General features: G+C 48.1%; 2 protein-coding genes and 1 long non-coding RNA gene across 4 annotated transcripts in view; 1 reads left to right on the top strand and 2 right to left on the bottom strand.

Moving 5' to 3' along the window:
- The window catches only part of LOC121102872, a 43,422-nt gene that overhangs the window by 15,088 nt on the left and 7,626 nt on the right, over positions 1–20,708 (top strand). The window lies entirely within an intron of this gene.
- On the bottom strand, positions 9,849–14,005 carry LOC103678021 (folate receptor alpha). Of its 2 annotated transcripts, XM_040630810.1 has the most exons (5): positions 13,867–14,005; positions 12,330–12,490; positions 10,695–10,883; positions 10,408–10,543; positions 9,849–10,266 (listed from the first exon to the last, which is right to left on the bottom strand). In XM_040630810.1, the coding sequence occupies exons 2-5, from the start codon at positions 12,480–12,482 to the stop codon at positions 9,980–9,982; spliced, it is 765 nt and encodes a 254-aa protein (XP_040486744.1). In that variant the 5' UTR covers positions 12,483–12,490; positions 13,867–14,005; the 3' UTR covers positions 9,849–9,979. The 2 variants fall into 2 exon arrangements, with proteins under 2 accessions (XP_040486744.1, XP_008705528.2); XM_008707306.2 differs by lacking the exon at positions 13,867–14,005 and having other exon boundaries at positions 12,330–12,525.
- On the bottom strand, positions 19,355–20,395 carry LOC103678106 (folate receptor beta-like). Its single transcript, XM_008707413.2, is given in 4 exon segments — positions 19,355–19,609; positions 19,612–19,827; positions 19,938–20,073; positions 20,192–20,395. Coding segments are annotated over 4 exon segments (504 nt in total). The 5' UTR covers positions 20,276–20,395; the 3' UTR covers positions 19,355–19,541.

The raw sequence follows: 20,708 nt of genomic DNA, 5'->3' as shown, positions 1-20,708 counted from the left end.
TGTGGTCCATTTTAAGTTACTTTTTTGTCTTCACAAAAAGTGTGAAGTGTGTGTAGATTTTTCATTTTGTATGTGATGGCCACTTGTTCCAGCGGCATTTGTTGAAAAGACTCTCTCTGCTCCATTTATTGCCACTGCCCCTTTGCCAAATAACAGTTGAGTATACCTATGTGAGTATATTTGTAGACTCTCCGTTCTGTTCTATTGATTAATTTGTTTATTCTTTTGCCCATACCACTTTGTCTCGATTACTGTGGCTTTGCAGTAAGTCTTGAAGTCAGGTATTTTCATTAGTCTAACTTTGTTCTTCTCAATATTGTGTTGGTTATTCTGGGTCTTTTGCCTCTCCATATAAACTTTAGAATCAGTTTGTCAGTATCTACCAAGTACCTTGCTGGGGTTTGGATTGGGATGGCATTGGGTCTATAGATCAAGTTGGGAACGACTGACATCTTGACTGTATTGAGCCTTCCTATCTATAAACATGGAATATCTCTCCATTTATTTAGCTCCTTGATTTCGGTCATCAATTTTGTAGTTTTCCTCACATAGAGGTTATACATAGTTTGTTAGATTTATGCCTAGGTATTTCATTTTTATGGATGCTATTATACATGATATATATTTTTTATTTCAAATTCTACTTGTTCATTGCTAGTATGTGGGAAGGCAGTTGATTTCCCTATGTTAACCTTTTATCCTTCAACCTTGCTATAATCACTTACTAGTGCCAGGAATTTTTTTTTTTGTCATTTCTTCAGATTTCCTATATAGACTAACATGTCATCTGTGAACAAAGACACTTTTATTTCTTCCTTCCCAATCTATACCTTTTATTTCCTTTTCTTGTCCTGATTCTTTACTTAGAACTTGCAGTACAATGCGGAGAAGTGGCAAGAGGAGACATCCTTGCCTTGTACCTTATTTTAGTGGGAAAGCTTTGAGATTCTTACCATTAAGTATGTTAGCTCTAGGTTTTTTGGTAGATATTCTTTATCAAGTCGAGCAGGGTCTAGAAAATTTTTCATTTCAGTTTATTGTACTGTTCTACCCCTAATTTATTTTTTTAAAAAATATTATTTATTTTAAAGAGTAGGGAGGGGCAGAGAGAGAGGGAGAGAGAGAATCCTCAAGCAGACTCCCCACTGAGTGCAGAACCCAATGTCCCGGGACCCTAAGATCATGACCTGAGCTGAAATAGAGTTGGATGCTTAACTGACTGAGCCCACCCAGGTGCCCCTCTACCCCTAATTTCTATTTCATTTTTAAAATAATTTTTATTTCTTTATTGGTATTCTCTATTTGGTGAGACATCATTTTCATATTTCCTTGAATTCTTTAGACATAGTTTCCTCTAGTTCTTCACAACCCCAAGATCAAGAGGTGCATGCTCTACTGACTGAGCCAGCTGGTTACCCCAGTTCTTATTCGTAATAGCTGATTTAAAGTCTTGGTCCAACATCTGGGCTTGCTCAGGGGCAAATTTATTGACTGCTGTTTCCCCCTATGTCTGGCTCACACTTTCCTGTTTCTTTGCATATCTCATATTTTTTGTTGAAAACCGGGTGATTTTTTAAAAAGATTTTATTTTTAAGTAGTCTCTACCCCCAATGTGAGGGTCAAACTCACAACCCCAAGATCAAAAGTTGCATGCTCCACTGACTGAACCAGCCAGGTGCCCCCAAAACTGAGTATTTTTTTTAAGGATTTATTTGTTGGGGTGCCTGGGTGGCTCAGTTGGTTAAGCATCTGACTCTTGATTTTGGCTCAGGTCATGATCTCAGGGTCCTGAGGTTAAGCCCTGCATCGAGCTCTGCACTCAGCATGGAGTCTGCTTGTCCTTCTCCCTCTGCTCCTCCCTCTGCTCTCTCCCTCTTTCATAAATAAATAAAATATTTTTTTTAAATTTATGATTTATTTATTTTAATTTTAAATTTTTAAATAAAAATATTTATTTAAATATTTTAATTGTAAAATTTTAATTTTTAATTTAAATTATTTAAAATTTAATTTAATTTTAATTTTTTTTTTTAAGATTTTATTTATTTATTTGACAGAGATAGAGACAGCCAGCGAGAGAGGGAACACAAGCAGGGGGAGTGGGAGAGGAAGAAGCAGGCTCATAGTGGAGGAGCCTGATGTGGGGCTCGATCCCATAACGCCGGGATCACGCCCTGAGCTGAAGGCAGACGCTTAACCGCTGTGCCACCCAGGCACCCCTAATTTAATTTTTAAATAAATATTTTAAATATTTACTTAAATATTTTTTAAAATAAATTTTTAAATAAAAAAGATTTATTTATTTTGGGGGGAGCAGAGTGAAAGGGAGAGAGAGAATCCTCAAGCAGATTCCCTGCTGAGCACAGAGCCCAGTGCGGTGCTCAATCCCAGGACCCTGCGATCATGACCTGAGCTGAAATCAAGAGCTGGATCCTCAACCAACTGAGCCACCCGGGTGCCCCCAAACTGGGTATTTTAAATAATATAATGTGGCAACTCTGGAAATGGGATCTCTCCAACCATGGCTTCTTATTACTGCTGCTTATTTGTTTATCGACTTTTATGGACTAATTCTGTAAAGTCTTATTTTCTTTGTCATATGTGGTCACCGGAGTTGCTGCCTGGTTCGCTTCGTGGTCTCCTACTTTTTGCCAAGGGTTCAGGCAAGCCTTCACTACTCTGGCAGTTTACTCTGCCTTATCCCTCACTTCCTGCTTGAGCAAGACCTCCAGCTCACCAGCGTTGAGGGATTGGGGCCTTCTCAGGTATTTCCTGGATGTACTCACAGTTCTGTAAACATATATGGATTTCTGGATCCCCAGGTAACGTCAGAGATTTTCACAGCCTTCTATCGACAGCTCATTCCCCGATATTCCTCTTAAGTTGTTTAGACGGCCTCTTGTTTGCCTCAGCTGATGTTCCGGCCTCAAGCAGCTGGGATGTCAAATAATTTGCTGCGAAGCGTTTAGACAGACAGAATAGAGTTCCTCACTATGTGAGCTCTGAATCAGGTCAAATAAAGGCTAGCCCTGTGCATGGGACTCTTAAGGGGAGCTTCCAGACAGATCAGAGTGACCATGTTCTAGGGAGAGGGCTGTTGGGGAATTCCACACCCATGCTGCCCCCTCTAGTGGCTGCTAGGCCAGTGTTTTTCAAAGCTCCTGTAGGTGTGAGGCTGCTGATGGGAAGCTACCATAGATTTGGGGATAGGAGGATGGGGACAAAGCTGGTCAAAACACCACCAAACTCACTGCTCCTACTGGCATTTGACCATTTTTCTTGAACAAACTCTCCTTTGAGTGTTGAAAGCTTTGGTTTCCAGACTTCTAAAAAGTTGATTTTTGCCCGTTTTTTGCCCGTGTTAGTGCTTTTACGAAGGAGCAGATTTTCAGATGTCCTTCCTCTGCCATTCCAGAAGTGCTTCTTCAGACTTCTATTTTAAGAAGTACAAAGCTTTAAATACTATGGTCACTCATAGGAAAACTGATCTTCGAGCCTGCAGTCTACCCTTAACATGAAGAAATAAAAGTTATTTTGGCTTCCTGGGTATTTTCCCCTTACAGCAGCGTTTAGGTCCTTATATAATGTGACTGTGAACTTTCACTTCCTAGAAAGCATGTTGATTTGGGGGTTTTGTGCTGACTCACCTCATCCTCTTGGGTCAAAATATAACATAAAACAATAGGGTTCCTCTCCTCTAGAGAAGTTAACAATTTCAATGACAAAGTTGTTATAAAATATAATTTTCTTATGAATAACACAACTGAGGCTAAGGCTATTTCCAGACAACACTTTTTTCTGCTTCCCTGCTCCAAGATCAGGCCCTAAATGCGGAATAACAAAACTATCAAAGCATCTTTTACACCAAAATCATCTTGGCACTTCCCAGACAGCTGCTAGAATACACAAAAACTTTGCTCTCTCACTGCGTGGCTCTCATAAGTGAAGAAGGATACAAGGAGCGATGCTAAAAATAATTAGGTGTAGTTGGTATGCTCCATGTTTTTAAAATTAGCATATCAGTATTAGAAAGAGCTGCCCTGTTCATGGTGTCCACAATGTAGAGAAAGATGTCAAAGCAAAGAGAGGAGCTATCCTTTCTAGAGGACTTTTTTTTTAAGGATTTTATTTGTCAGAGAGAGAACGAGAGAGAGAGAGAGAGAGAGAGAGAGAGAGAGAAAGAGTACACAAGAAGGGGGAACAGCAGAGAGAGAAGGAGAAACAGGCTCCCTGCTGAGCAGGGAGCCCAACGTGGGACTCGATCCCAGGACCCTGGATCATGACCTGAGCCAAAGGCAGATGCTTAACCGACTGAGCCACCCAGGCGCCCCTCTAGATGACTTTTATACGGGGTAAAGCATTGTGACTGAACGTTCAGTGGCTCCAAACCTTCCCAAATGGGTAAAAACATACTCATCTCCACGTGCCACAGCTAGCGTGATGACTGTCAACACATATATTTCCAAGATAATTTTATGCCTTAGTTTAAAATAACTTTTTAGGAGCGCCTGCGTGGCTCAGTCGGTTAAGCATCTGACTCTGGATTTCGGCTCAGGTCATGATCTCAGGGTCTTGAGATGCAGCCCTGCTTCGGGCTCTATGCTCAGCAGGAGTCTGTTTGAGACTCTCTCTCCCTTTCTCTCTGTCCCTCCCCCATGCCCTCTCTTTCAAATAAATAAATTAATTAAAAAAAATAAAATAGCTTTTTATTATTGATAGTAATTTTAGTGCACATCTTAACAAAATAGACTGTAAGGCCTTCAAGATTTCTAAAAAATCCACTGTCCATTTCACCCACAGCTCAAGGCAATGAGAGAGGACAAATAGAATTATCAAAAATAAGTGGGGTGGAAAGACTAACTCTCTGTCCCCAGGTTCTAATATGTCCTCTTTAAAGTAACCATTGGGGCGTCTGGGTGGCTCAAATGGTTAAGTGTCTCCCTTTTGGCTCAGGTCATGATCTCAGAGTCCTGGGATGGAGTCCCGCATCAGGCTCCCTGCTCAGCAGGGAGTGTGCTTCTCCCTCTGCCCCTCCCCTGCTCATGCACGCTCTCTCTCTCTGTGTGTCTCAAATAAATAAATAAATAAATAAATAAATAAATAAATAAATAAATAAAATCTTTTAGAAAATAAAATATATAAAGTAGCCATCAACTGAGACCTCATGAAACGCAGCAGTCACCAGTAGGTTCATGCTCTGTTGCATTACACCTCTGTGAAACCTCTCTCTTTCACTCTGATACTGGACATTAATAGGTTTCTAGACCATTTGGTCTGGTCAACAAGGAGTTCCTATTCTCTCCTGTTTTCCTAAAAAGATTCTGTCATAACTGATAGGAGAACAGACTTATGGGTCTGATATCACCACCATAACTAACCCTTGGGTGATTCAACCTATCAGAGCTCTGAGACTTGAGATTTCCAGAAAAATCCCAGCCCTGAAATGGAAGACTTCTATGGAGGGAGATGCTAACCCCCAAACAGGCAGTAGGAAGAATTTTAAAGGAGTTAGTGAAGTTGATGGAGACGTGGTTGTCATTATTGTGCTGGTATTTTTGGTAATGTGCTTCATGACCTTTTTTTGAGTAGTCATATGATGTAGCCCTTTTTCTATCCCCTGGCTCTGGTTTCTAACCCTCAATTTAGTAGACCATACTTGTGCCAACTGGAATAAACACTCTCTCTAAAAACATCCTTGGTCAATGGGCCGCTCTCCTAAACATCTCTACCGTACATCTGGTATTGTCCGTATCACACCAAGCACATGCTTGCTCCTTGATTGCTGCATTGTTCCAACTCATCTCTCAGAGTTTATGATGGGATAGAGTTTGGCTCAGATGATAGACTTTCATGGAGCCAGATGCCGAATTCCTTAGAATTTGTCCCCTCATGAACACACTCCACAGAAATTCAGAATCAATTAGATTCTTTGTATGCTACCATTGCAAGGAAGAGTAGCATATAGGTAATCATTCATTCACGCATTGTACATATCATAAAATTTATCCATTTAAAGTTTACAAGTATTTTGCCAAGCGAGGGGCGCCTGGGTGGCTCAGTCGGTTAAGTGCCTGCCTTCGGCTCAGGTCATGATCCCGGGGTCCTGGGATCGAGCCCCACATTGGGCTCCCTGCTCAGTGGGGAGCCTGCTTCTCTCTCTCCTGCTCCCCCTGCTTGTGCTCTCTTTCTCTATCATATAAATAAATAAAATCTTAAAATATTTTGCCAAGTGGTACAACCTCACCATCAATGAGTTTAGAACAAGTTCATGCCCCCTCATGCCCATTTGTATTAATCTTTGTTCCCCAAGCCAGCCCCAGGCAACCACTAATCTACATTGTCTGTATAAATTTGCCTTTTCTGGAATTTTCATAAAAATAGACTTCCACTTAGTATAGTGGGTTTTTTTTGTTTTTTGTTTTTTTTAGTATAGTGTTTTTAAGGTTCATCCAGGACGTTAGCTTGTATCAGTAGTTTGTTACTTTTTATTGCTGAATAATATTCCATTGTACGGATACCACACATTTTGTCTGTCCATTCCCCTGCTGACGGACCTGTCAGATTATTTCAAGTCTTGAGCTGTTCACTGCAATGCTTCTATGAACATTCACATACAAATCTTTACGTGGATATACATTTTATCTTGAGTAGTTGCTTAAGAGTGGAATTGCTGGGTCGTAAGGCCGTTTTACACTTAACTTTTTTTGAAACTGCAAGTTTTCTAAAGGGCAGTACGATTTTACGTTTCTGTCAGCAGTGTATCAGCGTTCCAATTTCTCCACAGCCTCGCCAGCATTTGTTATTGCCTGCCTTATTTATTAAAGACATTCTAGTGGGTGTGAACTGGTATCTTATTGTGGTTTTAATTTGCATTTTCCTAATGACTAACGGTGTTAAGCATCTTTTCACATTCTTATTAGCCATTTGTGTAACTTCTTTGATGAAATGTCTGTTCGTTTCTTTTGCCCGCTATTTGACTGTTTTTTTCTTCTTTTTTTTTTTTTTAGATTTTATTTTTTTATTAGAGAGAGAGAGAATGAGCAAGGAAGGGACAGAGGGAGAGGGAGAAGCAGGCTTTTCGCTGAGCAGGGAGCCTGATGTGGGGCTTGAACCCAGGACCCTGAGATCATGACCTGAGCCAGAGGGCAGATGTTGAACTGACTGAGCCACCCAGGTGCCCCTGATTGAGTTGTTTTCTTAATTATTGAGTTGTAAGCATTCTTTTTATATTATGTATACAAATCCTTGATCAGATATGTGTTTTCCAGATATTTCTTCCAGTCCGTAACTTGTCTTTGAATTCTCTTAATGGTATATTTTAAGTGCACAAGTTTTGAATTTCGATGCTATCCAACTTATCTGTTTTTTCAGTGATAGACTGTTCTTGGTCCAACAGAACACAGTCCATCTGTAGAACAGGTAGAAGCTTTAATCTAAGAAATCTTTGCCTAACACAAGGTCTGGAAGGTGTTCTATTTTCTTCTAGAAATTTTATTGTTTTAGCTGTCGCACTGAAGTCTATGATCCTTTTGAGTTAATTTTCTGTATGAGCGGAAGGTGTAAGTTCATCTTTTTGTATGTGGATAATCAATTGTCCCAGCACATTTGTTGAACAGACTATTCTTTCCCCCAATAATTGCTTTAGCGCCTTTGTCAAAAATCAATTACCCATAAATATAGGGATTTATTTCTGGACTCAGTTCCGATCCATTAATCTCTGTGTCTATCTTTATGCCAGTACCACTGCTGAGGAGATCTTAATATGGAAAACTATTAATACATTCTGCAAGCTAATGACTCCTAGGAATTTGAGGATGACCAACTCCAGAAAGTGGGACTCAGACTAGTATTCTCATAAATGGCTCAGAAACAACACAGTAGGTCTTTAATAAGATATGTTGGCTTGAGTTGATACTAATTTTTTTAGAACAAGATTTTATTTATTTTTTAGAGAGAGAGGGAGCAGGGGCAGAGGGGGAGAGAGAGGGCAAGAATGTCAAGCAGATTCTGGGCTGAGCCAGGAGCCTCACATGGGGCTTGATCTCACGACCTGAGTGGAAACTAAGAGTCATGCGCTCAACCCACCGAGCCACCCAGGCTCAAGGTGATACTGATGTTAAATTTCACTAATTCTAACACATCTATAAGTAAGTCACATTTGTTCTGTAGAAAATGTAATGCATCAGTTGGCAAGACTACCTAGGATGGCGGCCAGTGGATTGCTCCAGTTTTCATGTCGATGTAGTTCTTTGCAGAAGTTCAGAGAGCTGGTTCTCTTTTGTCCCCGAATCTAACTGAAAAATTAAATTTGTAATCACAAGCATGCCAGAAATATAAACTGACCATAACGTAACGAGGTCTTTGTAGTGGTTATTAGGTCTTTTGACAACCATTCTGATCGCCCTCTCCTTTCCAGAACTTGTTAGCATTGTGTTTCCCTGGCCTCCTTGAAGTTAGTCGTGGTCATGACTTGTTAGGCCATCAAAATTAGTGTTGGGTGAAACTTTTAAACCCCGTATGGAATTCACCAGGTTTCCTATTCCTGTCTCATGGAGGTGTGCAATGGGATGGAGCCTCCCACAGCCTTGGTTCCTGAGTGATATGCAGGATACCCCGGATTCCCCACTGTAGCTTGAGTAAGAAATGTTAGCTGTCCCGGAAATATCTGAGATGTTACTGTAACATAACCTAGCTTATCGTAACTACTACAAACTATACTTAATGTGAAAATACTGCCTAACAGTTTGTCAGACTGTTCTAAGAGTCTAGGTTTGGGTTCCATTCCTGGCTCTGCTGGACTGGCTCAAGCCCAGGTTCTCTGGTCAAGCATGAGGTCCATTATCCCTTCAAGACACACTTATTTACCCACTCCATGGGGCAAAGAGCTTGTTCTCAGGAGCCAGATTGCCTGGGGTGGAATCCCAGCTTTTATGCAGGGGACAGTTTTAGCCGTGTTTCTTATGTGGCTGGTTCCACGTGTGTGTGATGTAGACGACAGTATCTGTACCCTATAGAAATACATAGAGCATTTAGGACAGTGCCTGGTAGAGAGTATTTTGAGGGTATTAGCTGTTAGTGAGGAAGGGCTCTTGCTGGCCCTCTTCACCTCTACCCATCCATCCATCCACAGCATGCTGGGCATAGCCATTCCCCTCTCTTCTATCAGAGAGCTGAGCACTGGGCAGAACAGTCAACCCTGGCACACTTGGGTCCAATTCAAATGATAAAACTCTGGGCCTGGGGGCGCCTGGGTGGCACAACGGTTGGGCGTCTGCCTTCGGCTCAGGGCATGATCCCGGCGTTGTGGGATCGAGCCCCACATCAGGCTCCTCCGCTGTGAGCCTGCTTCTTCCTCTCCCACTCCCCCTGCTTGTGTTCCCTCTCTCGCTGGCTGTCTCTGTCAAATAAATAAATAAAATCTTAAAAAAAAAAAAAAACTCTGGGCCTGGCTCCAGATTAAAGCTGTAATAAAAAATGGAATCGAGGGGTACCTGGGTGGCTCAGTTAAGCTCTTGGTTTCAGCTCAGGTCATGATCTCAGGGTCATGAGATTAAGTCCCACATGGGGCTCTGCGCTCAGCATGGAGTCCGCTTCAGAGTCTCTCTCCCTCTCCCTCCTGCTCACTCTTTCTCTCTCTCTCTCTCAAATAAATAAATAAGTAAAATCTTAAAAAAAAAAAAAAACCGCAATCGAGGGCTATGAAAATGTCCTAGGTTACAAGAACAGTTCAACATCTAGAAAGTTCATAAAGTATCAGAACTGAGAACTGACCAAGTCTAACTGGCTTCAATCAATGGGAACTGGGAAGCAAAGTCACATTCCCACACCCAAATAATTCACGTAATACACGGTGGGTGTCTGGTTTATTCTGTCTGCCAGTCAGAGCCCCATCCCTGGCCAAGGGAACAGGAAGCGAATGCCTAGGAGCTGTGGGCCTCAACAGGGCCGGGCTGTGCAGGTATCAGAGGGTAAAAGGGGCTCAGCCGAGCAGCCAGAGCTGCAGCATCAGGGCCAGGCTGAGCAGGAGAGGCTCAGCCCCTTGGGGCACGGCCCCAGCACTCATGGCCAGGGCATAGAACCTCGCCACCTCCTCATTGGGGTTGCCCTGGGCTGGGTCGAACCACATCTGGATGCAGCGGCCGCTCCCTCGGCTGTAGTTGCTGGGTTTGTAGGAGTGACTCCAGATTTCACTGCACAGAGCAGCAGATGTGGGGAAGTAGAAATGAAAAGGAAGGCAGGCAGCTCCCGCTGGGCACCGGTTATAGCCTATAGGGAAGATGGGAGACCTTCAGCCACTGGGCCCAGAACTAGCCCTCAGCCCCACATATTCCTATGCCAGCCCCACACCCCATACCCCGCACGTCCACCTCCAGGCTCTCTCCCTCCCTGCCCTGCCCGGGCCCTCACCTGAGGACCAGTCCCAGCCCTTGTGCCAGTTGCTCTTGCAGGTGTAGGAGGTGCGACAGTCCTCCCACCATTGCTGGCAGTCCTCTTTGCACAGAGGCACGTCCAGGATGCGCTCCTTGCGCCAGCTCTGGTTCACCTGGGAGAGGTCAGTAGAGGAAAAGGGCTCAGGTTCACGATTCTCAGCAGCTCAGCCCCGAAGAGACCCAGAGCTAGAGACGCAGCCTGAGGAGAGGTCTGGGAAGCTCAGCTCCTCTGTAAAGTTGGGGGTCCAGGGAGGACACTCATACCTCCTGGATCCAGGGCCCCAGGTTAGGGGAGCACTCATACAGGCAGGTGTCCTGGATGAAGTGCCTTTTACAGGCAGGTGTCATATGTCCGCAATGGTTCCAGTTGAATTTGTACAGGTAGGAAATATCCTTATGGGCTTCCTCGCTGGTGTTGGTGAAGCAGCAGGAATTCTTCTTCCAGGGGCTGCACTGGGTGGGGAAGACACAGGGACTAACTCCCACGCCCAGCACAGCGACAATATTCCCACGTGCATCCTGTCCCCTTTTAGTCTTTGATCCCCCAGTGCAGTCAGTCTTCCAGGGAAATGCTTGCCATTGGGGGACCCTCTTCGGGGGCAGCGCAGGCATTATGAAATTCATTAATTCAAATCTTTACTTAGCTCCTACCTCCTCTGCCTTAGAGAGTAGAGACCCAACGACCACTTCTCACAGGATCCCTGCTTCGGAAAGAGATTAAAACAGGAGAGAGGGATGGGGAACGGTAGCTTTCTAGAACGGTCAGAGATGCCTCACTGAGAAGGTCACGAAAGACCTGGAGGTAAGGAAGCAAGTCCAATAAACTGGAACCTCAGAATAGATCTAATTACAGAAATATTCAAAGCACTGAATGAATGAAAACCCATAGCTTAGAATTCAGTATAAAAGCAAAATATTAAAACGGGCACTTTATTTATAGAGAGGGAACGGGCATGCACACACACACCAAAGGAGGGTGGAGGCCAGGTAGGGGGCAGAGGGAGGAGAGAATCCCAAGCAGGCTCCACACTCAGAGGGGAGCCCGACGTGGGGCTGGATCCCACGACTCCGAGATCATGACCTGAGCTGAAATCAAGAGTCAGAGCCTTAACCGACTGAGCACCCCGGGCGCCCCTAACGTGTGCACTTAATAAACAACATATAGGCTGAAGAAGTTAAAGTCAAGGCCACTCAGATTACCCAAGTTACAGCATCATTTAGCTGTAGGCTCAGTGATTCAAAGCAATGCCATCCCTATCTGCTAACGAGGGCAAACGAACACTGACACACTGGAATGCGCGTTTTCCTTACAGTTATGGCATCACGTTGATTTTTTTTAAACATGTAGACAGGTTCAGGATATTAAAGGGGTTGTGGTAAAACAACTGTCATAGAAAGGAGAGCTCAGGTCCAATACAAAGGCCAAGAGCCCAGAGGAAATGTTTGCCAGATGCGTGCATCAGGGTGCCCCACACCCGGCCTCATGACTGTGAGAATCTACTTTTCTCGAGCTGGTGGGGACTGGCAGAAAAGCCATGTGGGCTGTGGGGCCTTCTCCTCTCAAGACTCTTGGCGGGGTCAGTTCCAGTCTAAACTCTGAAATCGAAATCAACCCCTGGGCTGGGTCTCTCCAGTGTCATTTCCCAGGCTTCTCTCTGGACATGCTCCCCGGTTTGTGTGACTCAGAAACGCAACAACCGAGAAACGGAGCTCTTGGCATAGTACGGACAACCCGGGGCGCAGAGCACGCGGTGAGCAGACAGCTGCCCACAGCAGTACAGACGCAAGGCCTCTCGGGTGGCCTTCCGGCCTCCACCGTGGAAGGGCTTGGGCGCTTCCATTCCCGACTTCCTCTTCCGGAGTCGGCTACTCCCCACCCCCGGCTGGCCCTCCGCCCACCTGCTTGTGCAGCTCGTCCTCCGGGCTTGGCTTTTCCTTGTGGTGCTTGGCGTCCATGCAGACATTGAGCAGCTCAGTCCTGGGCCGGGCTGCCCACACTGCGGCCACCCCCAGCAGCAGCAGCAGCGGCTGTGTTGTCACCCGCTGGGCCATGTCAGTCTCTGAAGAAAGAGCTGTGGTCAGTGGCACCGAGGCAGGCAGAGGTGGGGCCTCCAGGTGGGTGGAAACAGCCCCAGGTAGGTGGAGCCTCCATGAAACCTGGTCCCGCCCCACCCCTACCCCTGGGTCTTCCCAGCTTCGGGGAGGGATGGGATCAGACACCACCCCCTGGAACAGTCCTTGCTGGGGTCACTCAAGTGACTGACTTCTCCAGGTGGAAGGGATCCAGTGATGCAACTAAGGGATGGGGTTTGGGCAAAATGCAGAAAACAGCCCGATTTGCCATGGGTCCCCAGTCCCACGTTTGAAATCCTTGGAGGCAGATGTTTCAATTCAAAATATATAGCATTTGGTGAAAGGCAGTAACGATTTTCATGCACTCAACAATCAAGCCCACATTCTGTGGTGAAAGAGTTACACTGGTGGGTTAAATAAAAACTGTAATAACGACACACTGATTTTCAGATCGGATTTTGACAGCGAATCACTTTGTGCAAACCTTGACAACAATCTTAATTTTGGAGCTTCAGCTAAGCTGCAGACCTATGTTTAAAAAAACAAAACAAAACAAGGGGCTCCTGGGAGGCTCAGTCCGTGAAGCATCCGACTCTTGATTTTGGTTCAGGTCATGATCTCAGGGACATGAGAGCAAGGCCCATGTTGGGCTCTGCATTGGGAGTGGGGCCTGCTTGGGATTCTCTCTCTCCCTCTCCCTCTGCCCCTTCCCTCCCTCTGTCCCTCTCTAAAAAACAAAAACAGAAACAAACAACCCCCAGCCTTGGTTCCAGCCCTTCCCAGCCTCATCGTTTGGTTTCTCCCACAGGTCCTGTGACGTGGGTCATTGTCACAGGGCACGGAGGGCTGTGGGTGGGTGAGGACAGCCAGCTGGACAGCCTCCAGGCCTTGGGAGGTTCCCGTCCCTGGCCACAGAGCTGGCCTCCATTCCACCTTTGCAATGTCTCAGCCCTCTGAGCTCAGACTCTGAACCTTGGGAGGTGACTGTTCCCTCATCCCACCCGTCACCAGGCACCTGGCACCTGGGCTCTCCTAAAATTTGGCATTTGTTTCCCACAGCTCCTGAAAGCATGTGCGCCCCTCTGCTCAAAGCCACCTCGTCTCCACCGTGCCCCATATCCTGTGCTTGGGCTTCTTCCTGGGCCTCCTGGACGGGGCCTGAGCTGCCCACCTCCAGGCTGACTGCCCAGCAGGGCTCGGGGGACCTGGAACTGAATTCCGGCCTCATTCCCCCCCTCGCCCCTCACCTTCCCACCATCCAAGATTCTGCTACTCTATTTATTCCAGTGTTCGTTCATTCTCTCCCCCTGCTAATTCATTCATTCCGGGACCCAGTCACCCTTCTAATGACCCAATCACTCACTGATCTTCCAGAGCACAGGACAAATCTGTCCTCTCAGGAGCACCAGGTGACTCTGGAGAAACGCAGTCTAGCAGTTTAGAGCACAGGGGGCCACATCAGCCTGTCCACGATCTCAGCCCTAATGCGCCACCTCCTGCTTGACCTTGGGGGAAAGTAACTCCAATTATTTTGGGCTTTCGTGTCCTCATCTGAGGATTAAATGTAGGGGAGAAACCCCTACTACATTATAGTCAGCTGGGCACGGACTGCAGAATCCGCCGGCACGGGTTGAGGGGTGTGCCCCCCCTCATGGAGCAAGGACCACCCAAGTCTGACTCAGGCCCCTCGAGTCTAGAGCTCCTTCAGCTTTGTCCCCTGCACCTTCACTGTGCCGAGGTTCTCATGGGGGCAGCCGATGTGGAGGACCAAGGGGGCCCCACCTGGTCGGTCAGTGGTTTTTCTTGCTGTGGTTGTTTCTAGAGCCAGAGCTCTCTTCTCCGTGCAACCTACGTCACTCAGCAAGCCACTCCCCACATGCCTAGTCTTCGATTCAGATCTTGGTGCAACTCTCCACCCCCTCCCTGCCACTACCCACCATCACCCTCATCACCCTGGACACACGCACCCTAGGGCCCCAGACTTGAAGAGCGCTAAGAACTCGGCACTGTGCTAAAAGTCAGGAACCCACTGGTTCCAGTTCGGGAGTGGACACTAACGGTTTTAACCTTGGGCAGGCCCTCCTCTGCTCCGGGCCCTCACCCTCCGCTTTCGGATTCTCTGGGATTTAGGCAAAGTGGATCCTCCCGGTTCAGCAAATTCTTTGACACCTGCTGGGTGCACTGTGGGGTGTGCTGCCTCTCCTGAAGGGGTGGGGAGTGGCATACCTGGGAGAGGAAGTGGTTCCTGATCTGGCTCAGGCTTCTGCTCCGCTCCACAGTCCCCCCTGCCCTACTCTGGGGCACAGCTGAGGTTTAGTGGCCTAGGAGACGGGCAGTAGGGCAGACAGCGGGGAATGTGGCCCAGAAGTGGAGCCTGGGATCGGGCGAAGGCCACTCAGCAGTTAATTATTGCACGCTAATTATTGTGGGCACTGATGAGGGTAACAAAGGCAGAAGAAAAATTATTAAATTTCCTTACTACCTACAGCCCACGGACAAGTCCTTGAAACAGGCAGAGTGACATTCCTCCAGGGACTCAACTGCCTCAGTGTTAATACTTTGGTAAGGGCAAAAAGGCAATCCTAGCCCGGACCCCCCCGCCACCAGGATCCTGTAAGTCTACTTTAGCTTATAAAAATTCCTTTAGAAATTTCCTTTATCTCTAAACCCCCCAAGATAACGTGTTGGCAATCATCCCCCAAGCACATGGCCCACCAATATACATCTGAAGGGTCTCATGACTCAGGTTTTATTAGACGGTAATAAATTACCTTTTCCCAACAACAGCTAGCCCCCTAAAGGTCCTGGAAACCTTGCTTCGGAAATCCCTTAGAGACTTACGCTACCCCTAACCCCCTTCCCACTTGAAAGTATATAATGGGCCACTCCTTATGACCCTGGTGCAGCTCTTTCTGTCCACGGGTCTTGTCCCTGTGCTTTAATAAAATCACCTTTTTACACCACAGACATCTCAAGAATTCTATCGTGGCCGTAGGCTTTGAACCCTAACATGTTTCCTACGTCAGGTACTAGCCAGGCCTCCATGGGAGGTGGGGGGGGGGTAGATTCATAGTGCAGTCCTAAGGCCAGTCCCCAAGTCCCACTTACCCCATTTTCTCCCCCAAACTCAGGTCTGATAAAACCTTGCAGCCTGAGATGCTGGGGTCCTTTAAAATTATCTGGTCCACTTCCAATCTCCTGTCCTTCTTATACAGATGAGAATGACGTCCAGAGAATCAGGACAGAACCAATTGCAGGGCAAGGGCTGGAGTGCAGCTTCCAAGCTCCCAGCCAGCTGTGGAGAGTACAGAGCTCCCCAGTCCCCAACTCCTCCAACCTCATCGGCCCCAGGCATTGCCAGCAGCAAAGTCAGACATTCAGATGCCCGGAGCCTCAGTTGCTCCCAGGCTCCAGCCCCCCCCTTCCCCCATGCACCCATCGACACAGGGTCCCTCATACAGCATCTGAGAGCCAGGTCTCCGGTAGACCCCTCCCACCACGCCCTCCCCAACCAAGGACAGAAGCCTTCCTTTTACCATGGTGGTACCACTGGTGGAGAAAGGGAAAAACAGAGGAGCAAATTTGGGCAGGAAGAAAGGCCAAGCTCCATTTTGTCACAGTCCCTGTGTGCGACGCAGGGAGAAGTAGTCTTAGAGGCAAAAGCCCCAGGGAGGGGTACAGGTTGGATATAGATGTGGCAGCCATTGGCCCAACAACAGCAATAGAAGTTTAAGGAAAAATGAGGCCTCAGCACCCTGGGGAAGGCCACCTGGAACAGGAGGGGGATGGGCTTGCTGGTGAAGCAGCCAAGCCCTGAAGGGCCTGTAAAGGAATGGACTCCCAGGAGACCCCCCAGCTCAAGCCCGCTTTCCCTCTCCCCCGGAGCGATCCTTACTTGAATCCTGTGACAAGCAGGGAGGGTTAAGGCCTCGGGAGACTGCAGCAGGTGAAGGGCCATCGGACCCCTCAGACCTCTCTTCTGGCTTTATAAGACCAGGCAGCCTTCTCCGGATTGGAGAAGAATGACCAGAGATCTAGGAATGCCGGCAGGAGGGAACTCCAGATGGGACTTGCCCCTTCCCGGCCTCCTCCACCCCTGCCCTGGGGACTGATCATTAACTGGGCTCTGTGGCCTCTCCACTAGGAGAGGAAGGTCTGGGCCCTGAGGGCTTCAGAAGTCACCGGCTCATGGGAGGTGACATGGGGGTGGAGTTCCGATCTGTGGGGAGTCCCTGCCTGTTGTGGAGTCTCAAGCCCTCCTCTGAATATAGGTTCTGGGTGCTGGGGCTGTCTGACCCGCAGGGAGGGGTGGGGTGAAGCAGCCACCTTTGAGCCTGGACCGGAAGTTTAATATCAGCCCGGTGAGCCTTTGGCCCCCTGTAGACCCCAATCTGTAGGCTGCACTGTGACCAGACAAAGATAACAGGAAGGTGTCTGACTGCGCAGGGGGAGGCCCCGGACTGCAGCAAGTGGGGGTGGGCGTAACTGGAGCTTTTCCTGCATGCCGCTAGCCCATCCCCTATTTTCTCAGCTGTGGAAACGGCAGTTCCCAGGCAGCCAGGAAAGGCGACAAATTTGGATCTGAGTCCCATTACAAGCCAGATTCTTCCACAAAGAGAAAGAAAAGCTCTGTGAGAGGCCCTCAGGGCGAGGATTGCAAATCCAGTGTTTCTCCCCGGCCTCAGTTCCTGCCCTTGCCTTCTTAACTTCTGTTTTCAGCCACCTAGAAATCTCTGCTTCCACTTCCATCCCACCAAGCCTTTGTCCTTGCTGAACCCTTTTCATGGAATGCTGTTTCTCCTGCCATTTTCTGCTTGGCAAACCTTACTCCCCTGGAAGGCTTCTCTAACCTCCCTGGGCTCCCATAGACTCCTCGCGAGTGTATGTGTTAGGGAAAAGCAGATGATAAACACAGCAGATGATAGGTATTTGTACGAGGGGACGAGACCGATGTGATAAGAAAGTGCCTGGATGACCTCTTTTGGTTGGGTGGTCAGAAGTCATGTTAGCAGAGAATCGTAGGTTGAAATCTAAGCGGCTACAAGGAGCCAGCCCACAGAGGACAAAGGAACATTCCAGGAACACAGAAAGAGAATTGCTGGCACAAAGGCATGAAGTGAGACGTGTGAATGGAGCTCACCTATGGGGTGTGGAACGGAATGATTGGAAACGAGCTCTCAATCAGTCTTAGTCGGGGTGGAGGGCAGGGCTCTCTATGCCATTGAAGTTTGGTTTTTCCAACAGATACCATGGGAAAGCATTCAAGCGTTGACGAGGGGCTGTCACATAATAAGACATTTTTGGTGTTTGTTTTACTTTTTTAAAAAATGTCCATCAGATAGTGAAACTCATGGGTGCCAGTTTGATGATGAATTGGCTATTTCCAGTTCTCATGTATCTGCCTGTATAATACTTATAAATTACAAAGGGGAAAAAAAAGTCATGGAGAAACCTGATGGACCCAATCTCAACCAAATGATTTAGTTCACATCCTCAGGAGTGGGTGAACTCAGCACCATACGCCTTCTGTTACGATGCCCTGAGAAGGACACAGTATTGCCTTGGGGATAATCACACCAAAAATGCATAACCTCAATCTAATGAGGAAGAAAGCGATAAACCCCCCAAATGAGGGATAGTCTACAACGTAACTGGCCTGTGCTTTTCAAAAATGTCAGCGTTCTAAAAGAACCCCTGTCCCACAAATATCCATCAGGAGGAGACCAAGTTAAACAGGACATATACCACAGAGACGGAATATTGCCCGGCAATTGAAAAGAATGGGCCAAATCTCAGTAGATCAATAAGGAAGATCTCAGAAACTGTGTTCTCATGATAAGACACGTGGTGCATGAAAACCACACCAAGAGGGTCTTTTCCCACCCATCAGTTTAGCAAAAACTCAGCTTAGTAGGAAATCAAGGTTGACTCTATCTGTGTTGACGAGGGGAAGCAGGCACTCATCTATCGCTAGTGGCGGGGGCACACGGATACCACCCCTGTAAAACGTAAGTATCAAAATTATAAATCCATATACTTCTTGACCCAGCAATCCCTTTCCTGGAATTCACGTAGACATTCTACCACACATAAGATTATTCACTGCAGGGGCGTCGGTTGAGCTTCCGACTCTTGGTTTCCGCTCAGGTCATTATCTCAAGGTCCTGGAATCGAGCCCCACATCGGGCTCCGAGCTCAGTGTGGAGTCTGCTTGAGACGTTCCCTCCCTCTCCCTCTGTCCAGCAACTGTCCTTTTAAAAAAGGGAAGCGATGCAGTTGTTTGTCATTGGATTTCCTCACCCACTACCACCACCAATATCTCCACCCTAGCCTACATCTAGTAAAGGAAAGAAGGGGAAAGAAACTTTCCTTCTCACCAGGAGCCTCAGAACTCATCTGTCAGTCTCTGCCCACCTTCTCTCCACCCATCCTCTTATCCCCTTGTGGTGTGAGACTGCTGAATATGGCATGGGCGGAAGCCTGGTGAAGAAGAGCCTCAGACTAAGGGGTCAGCCTCTAGGGGCGCCTGGGTGGCTCAGCCATTAAGCTTCTGCCTTGGGCTCAGGTCATGATCCCAGGGTCCTGGGATTGAGCCCTGCATTGGGCTCCCTGCTTGGCAGGGAAGACTGCTCTCCCTCTCCCACTCCCCTTGCTTGTGCTCCCTCTCTCGCTGTCTCTCTCTGTCAAATAAATAAATAAAATCTTTAAAAAAAGGGGGGGGGTCAGCCTCTACCTCCTACTTGCTGGTGAATCAAGCTAGTCCCAGTGCCTCTTTGGGCCTCTCAATAGGAATGAGAAAGCAATGAGGCATGTCCCTTCAACCCCCTCATCCCCAAATTATTTACAAGACACAAGATACACATGGATCTATTAAAATAGGCTGTCAGAGGAACCCCATTTGACCCCTCCTGGATCAAGAACCAACGGCCAGGGCATTGTGAGGTCCCCTCATCCGAGAGTGCTGAGCTCAGCTGAGGCCAGGTCACCGGGACCAGGTGCAGACAAGGAAGGTGTGCAGGTGTCGGCAGTGGAAGGGGCTCAGCCGAGCAGCCAGAGCAGCAGCATCAGGGCCAGGCTGAGCAGGAGAGGCTCGGCCCCTTGGGGCACGCCCCAGCACTCATGGCCAGGGCATAGAACCTCGCCACCTCCTCGTTGGGGTTGCCCTGGGCCGGGTCGAACCACATCTGGATGCAGCGGCCGCTCCCTCGGCTGTAGTTGCTGGCCTGGTAGGAGTGACTCCAGAGGCCCTCACACAGGGCTGCAGGTGTGGGAAAGTAGGCCTCAAACGTGCGGCAGGTGGTCTTGGCTGGACACTTGTTAATTCCTGCAGGGGGAGAGAGGGTGGACGCAGACATTCAGCGCCTGGGCCCGAAGCTGGTTTCTGGCCACCCCCAAATCCTCAAACCCCACCTCCGCCCCCCACCAGGCCCTCACCTGAGGTCCAGTCCCAGCCCCTGTGCCAGTTGGCTTTGCAGGTGTAGGAGGTGCGACAGTCCTCCCACCATCGCTGACAGTCCTCTTTGCACAGGGGCACGTGCAGGAAACGTTCCCGGCGCCAGCTCTGGTTCACCTGGGTAGGAGGGGAGGACAGAGGGCTCCTCTCAGCGGGGCGTGGGGATGTGGGTGGCCACAGCCTTGACGGAGCTGCCTGGCAGGCCGCTGGGGCGGGGTGAGGGCGGGTCCCGTACCTCCCGGATCCAGGGCCCCAGGTTGGGTGAGCACTCGTAGAGACAGTTGTCCTGGATGAAGTGGCGCCTGCAGGCGGGCTCCATCTTGCCGCAGTGGTCCCAGGTGAAGTTGTACAGGAGGGAGATGTCCTTGTGCAGCTCCTGGCTGGTGCTGGCTGAGCAGCAGGCCTTCTCCTTCCAGGGAGTGCACTGCGTGGGGAAGACACCCGACTAACTGCGTGCCTGCCCAGCTGTCTCCTCCATCGTCCGGCTCCCCTGCCCCAGGTAGGGCATCCAGAGAAACGCTTGCTGGGGAGGGCGTTGCTATGCCTGGCCCTTGGGGTAGAGGCAATTATAACAGTTTTTAACAGAGAGTAAAACAGGCGATGTGGGAGGCCTGGGAACCACTGTCTGGGGGAGCAATTCTTTTCACAACTCTAAACGGTTTACAAAGTTATTTCGCGTGATCCGGGTTATTTATATTACTCATTTTGCCTCCAGCCAATATTAACTGAGTACTTATGATCAATTCTGCATC

This window comes from Ursus maritimus, unplaced genomic scaffold (genome assembly GCF_017311325.1).
Source record: "Ursus maritimus isolate PB19 unplaced genomic scaffold, ASM1731132v1 scaffold_16, whole genome shotgun sequence".
Taxonomy (NCBI): domain Eukaryota; kingdom Metazoa; phylum Chordata; class Mammalia; order Carnivora; family Ursidae; genus Ursus; species Ursus maritimus.
Note: the sequence above shows the minus strand (reverse complement) of the source record. Positions and strands in the feature narration are given on the sequence as shown.

Excerpts from the sequence above, each read along its gene's own strand:
- LOC103678021 (XM_040630810.1), bottom strand. The coding sequence starts at position 12,482 with ATGGCCCAGCGGGTGACAACACAGCCGCTGCTGCTGCTGCTGGGGGTG. Across the intron at positions 10,544-10,694 it reads TGGGGCCCTGGATCCAGGAG|GTGAACCAGAGCTGGCGCAA; the intron begins GTATGAGTGTCC and ends GACCTCTCCCAG. Across the intron at positions 10,267-10,407 it reads GGGCTGGGACTGGTCCTCAG|GCTATAACCGGTGCCCAGCG; the intron begins GTGAGGGCCCGG and ends TCTTCCCTATAG.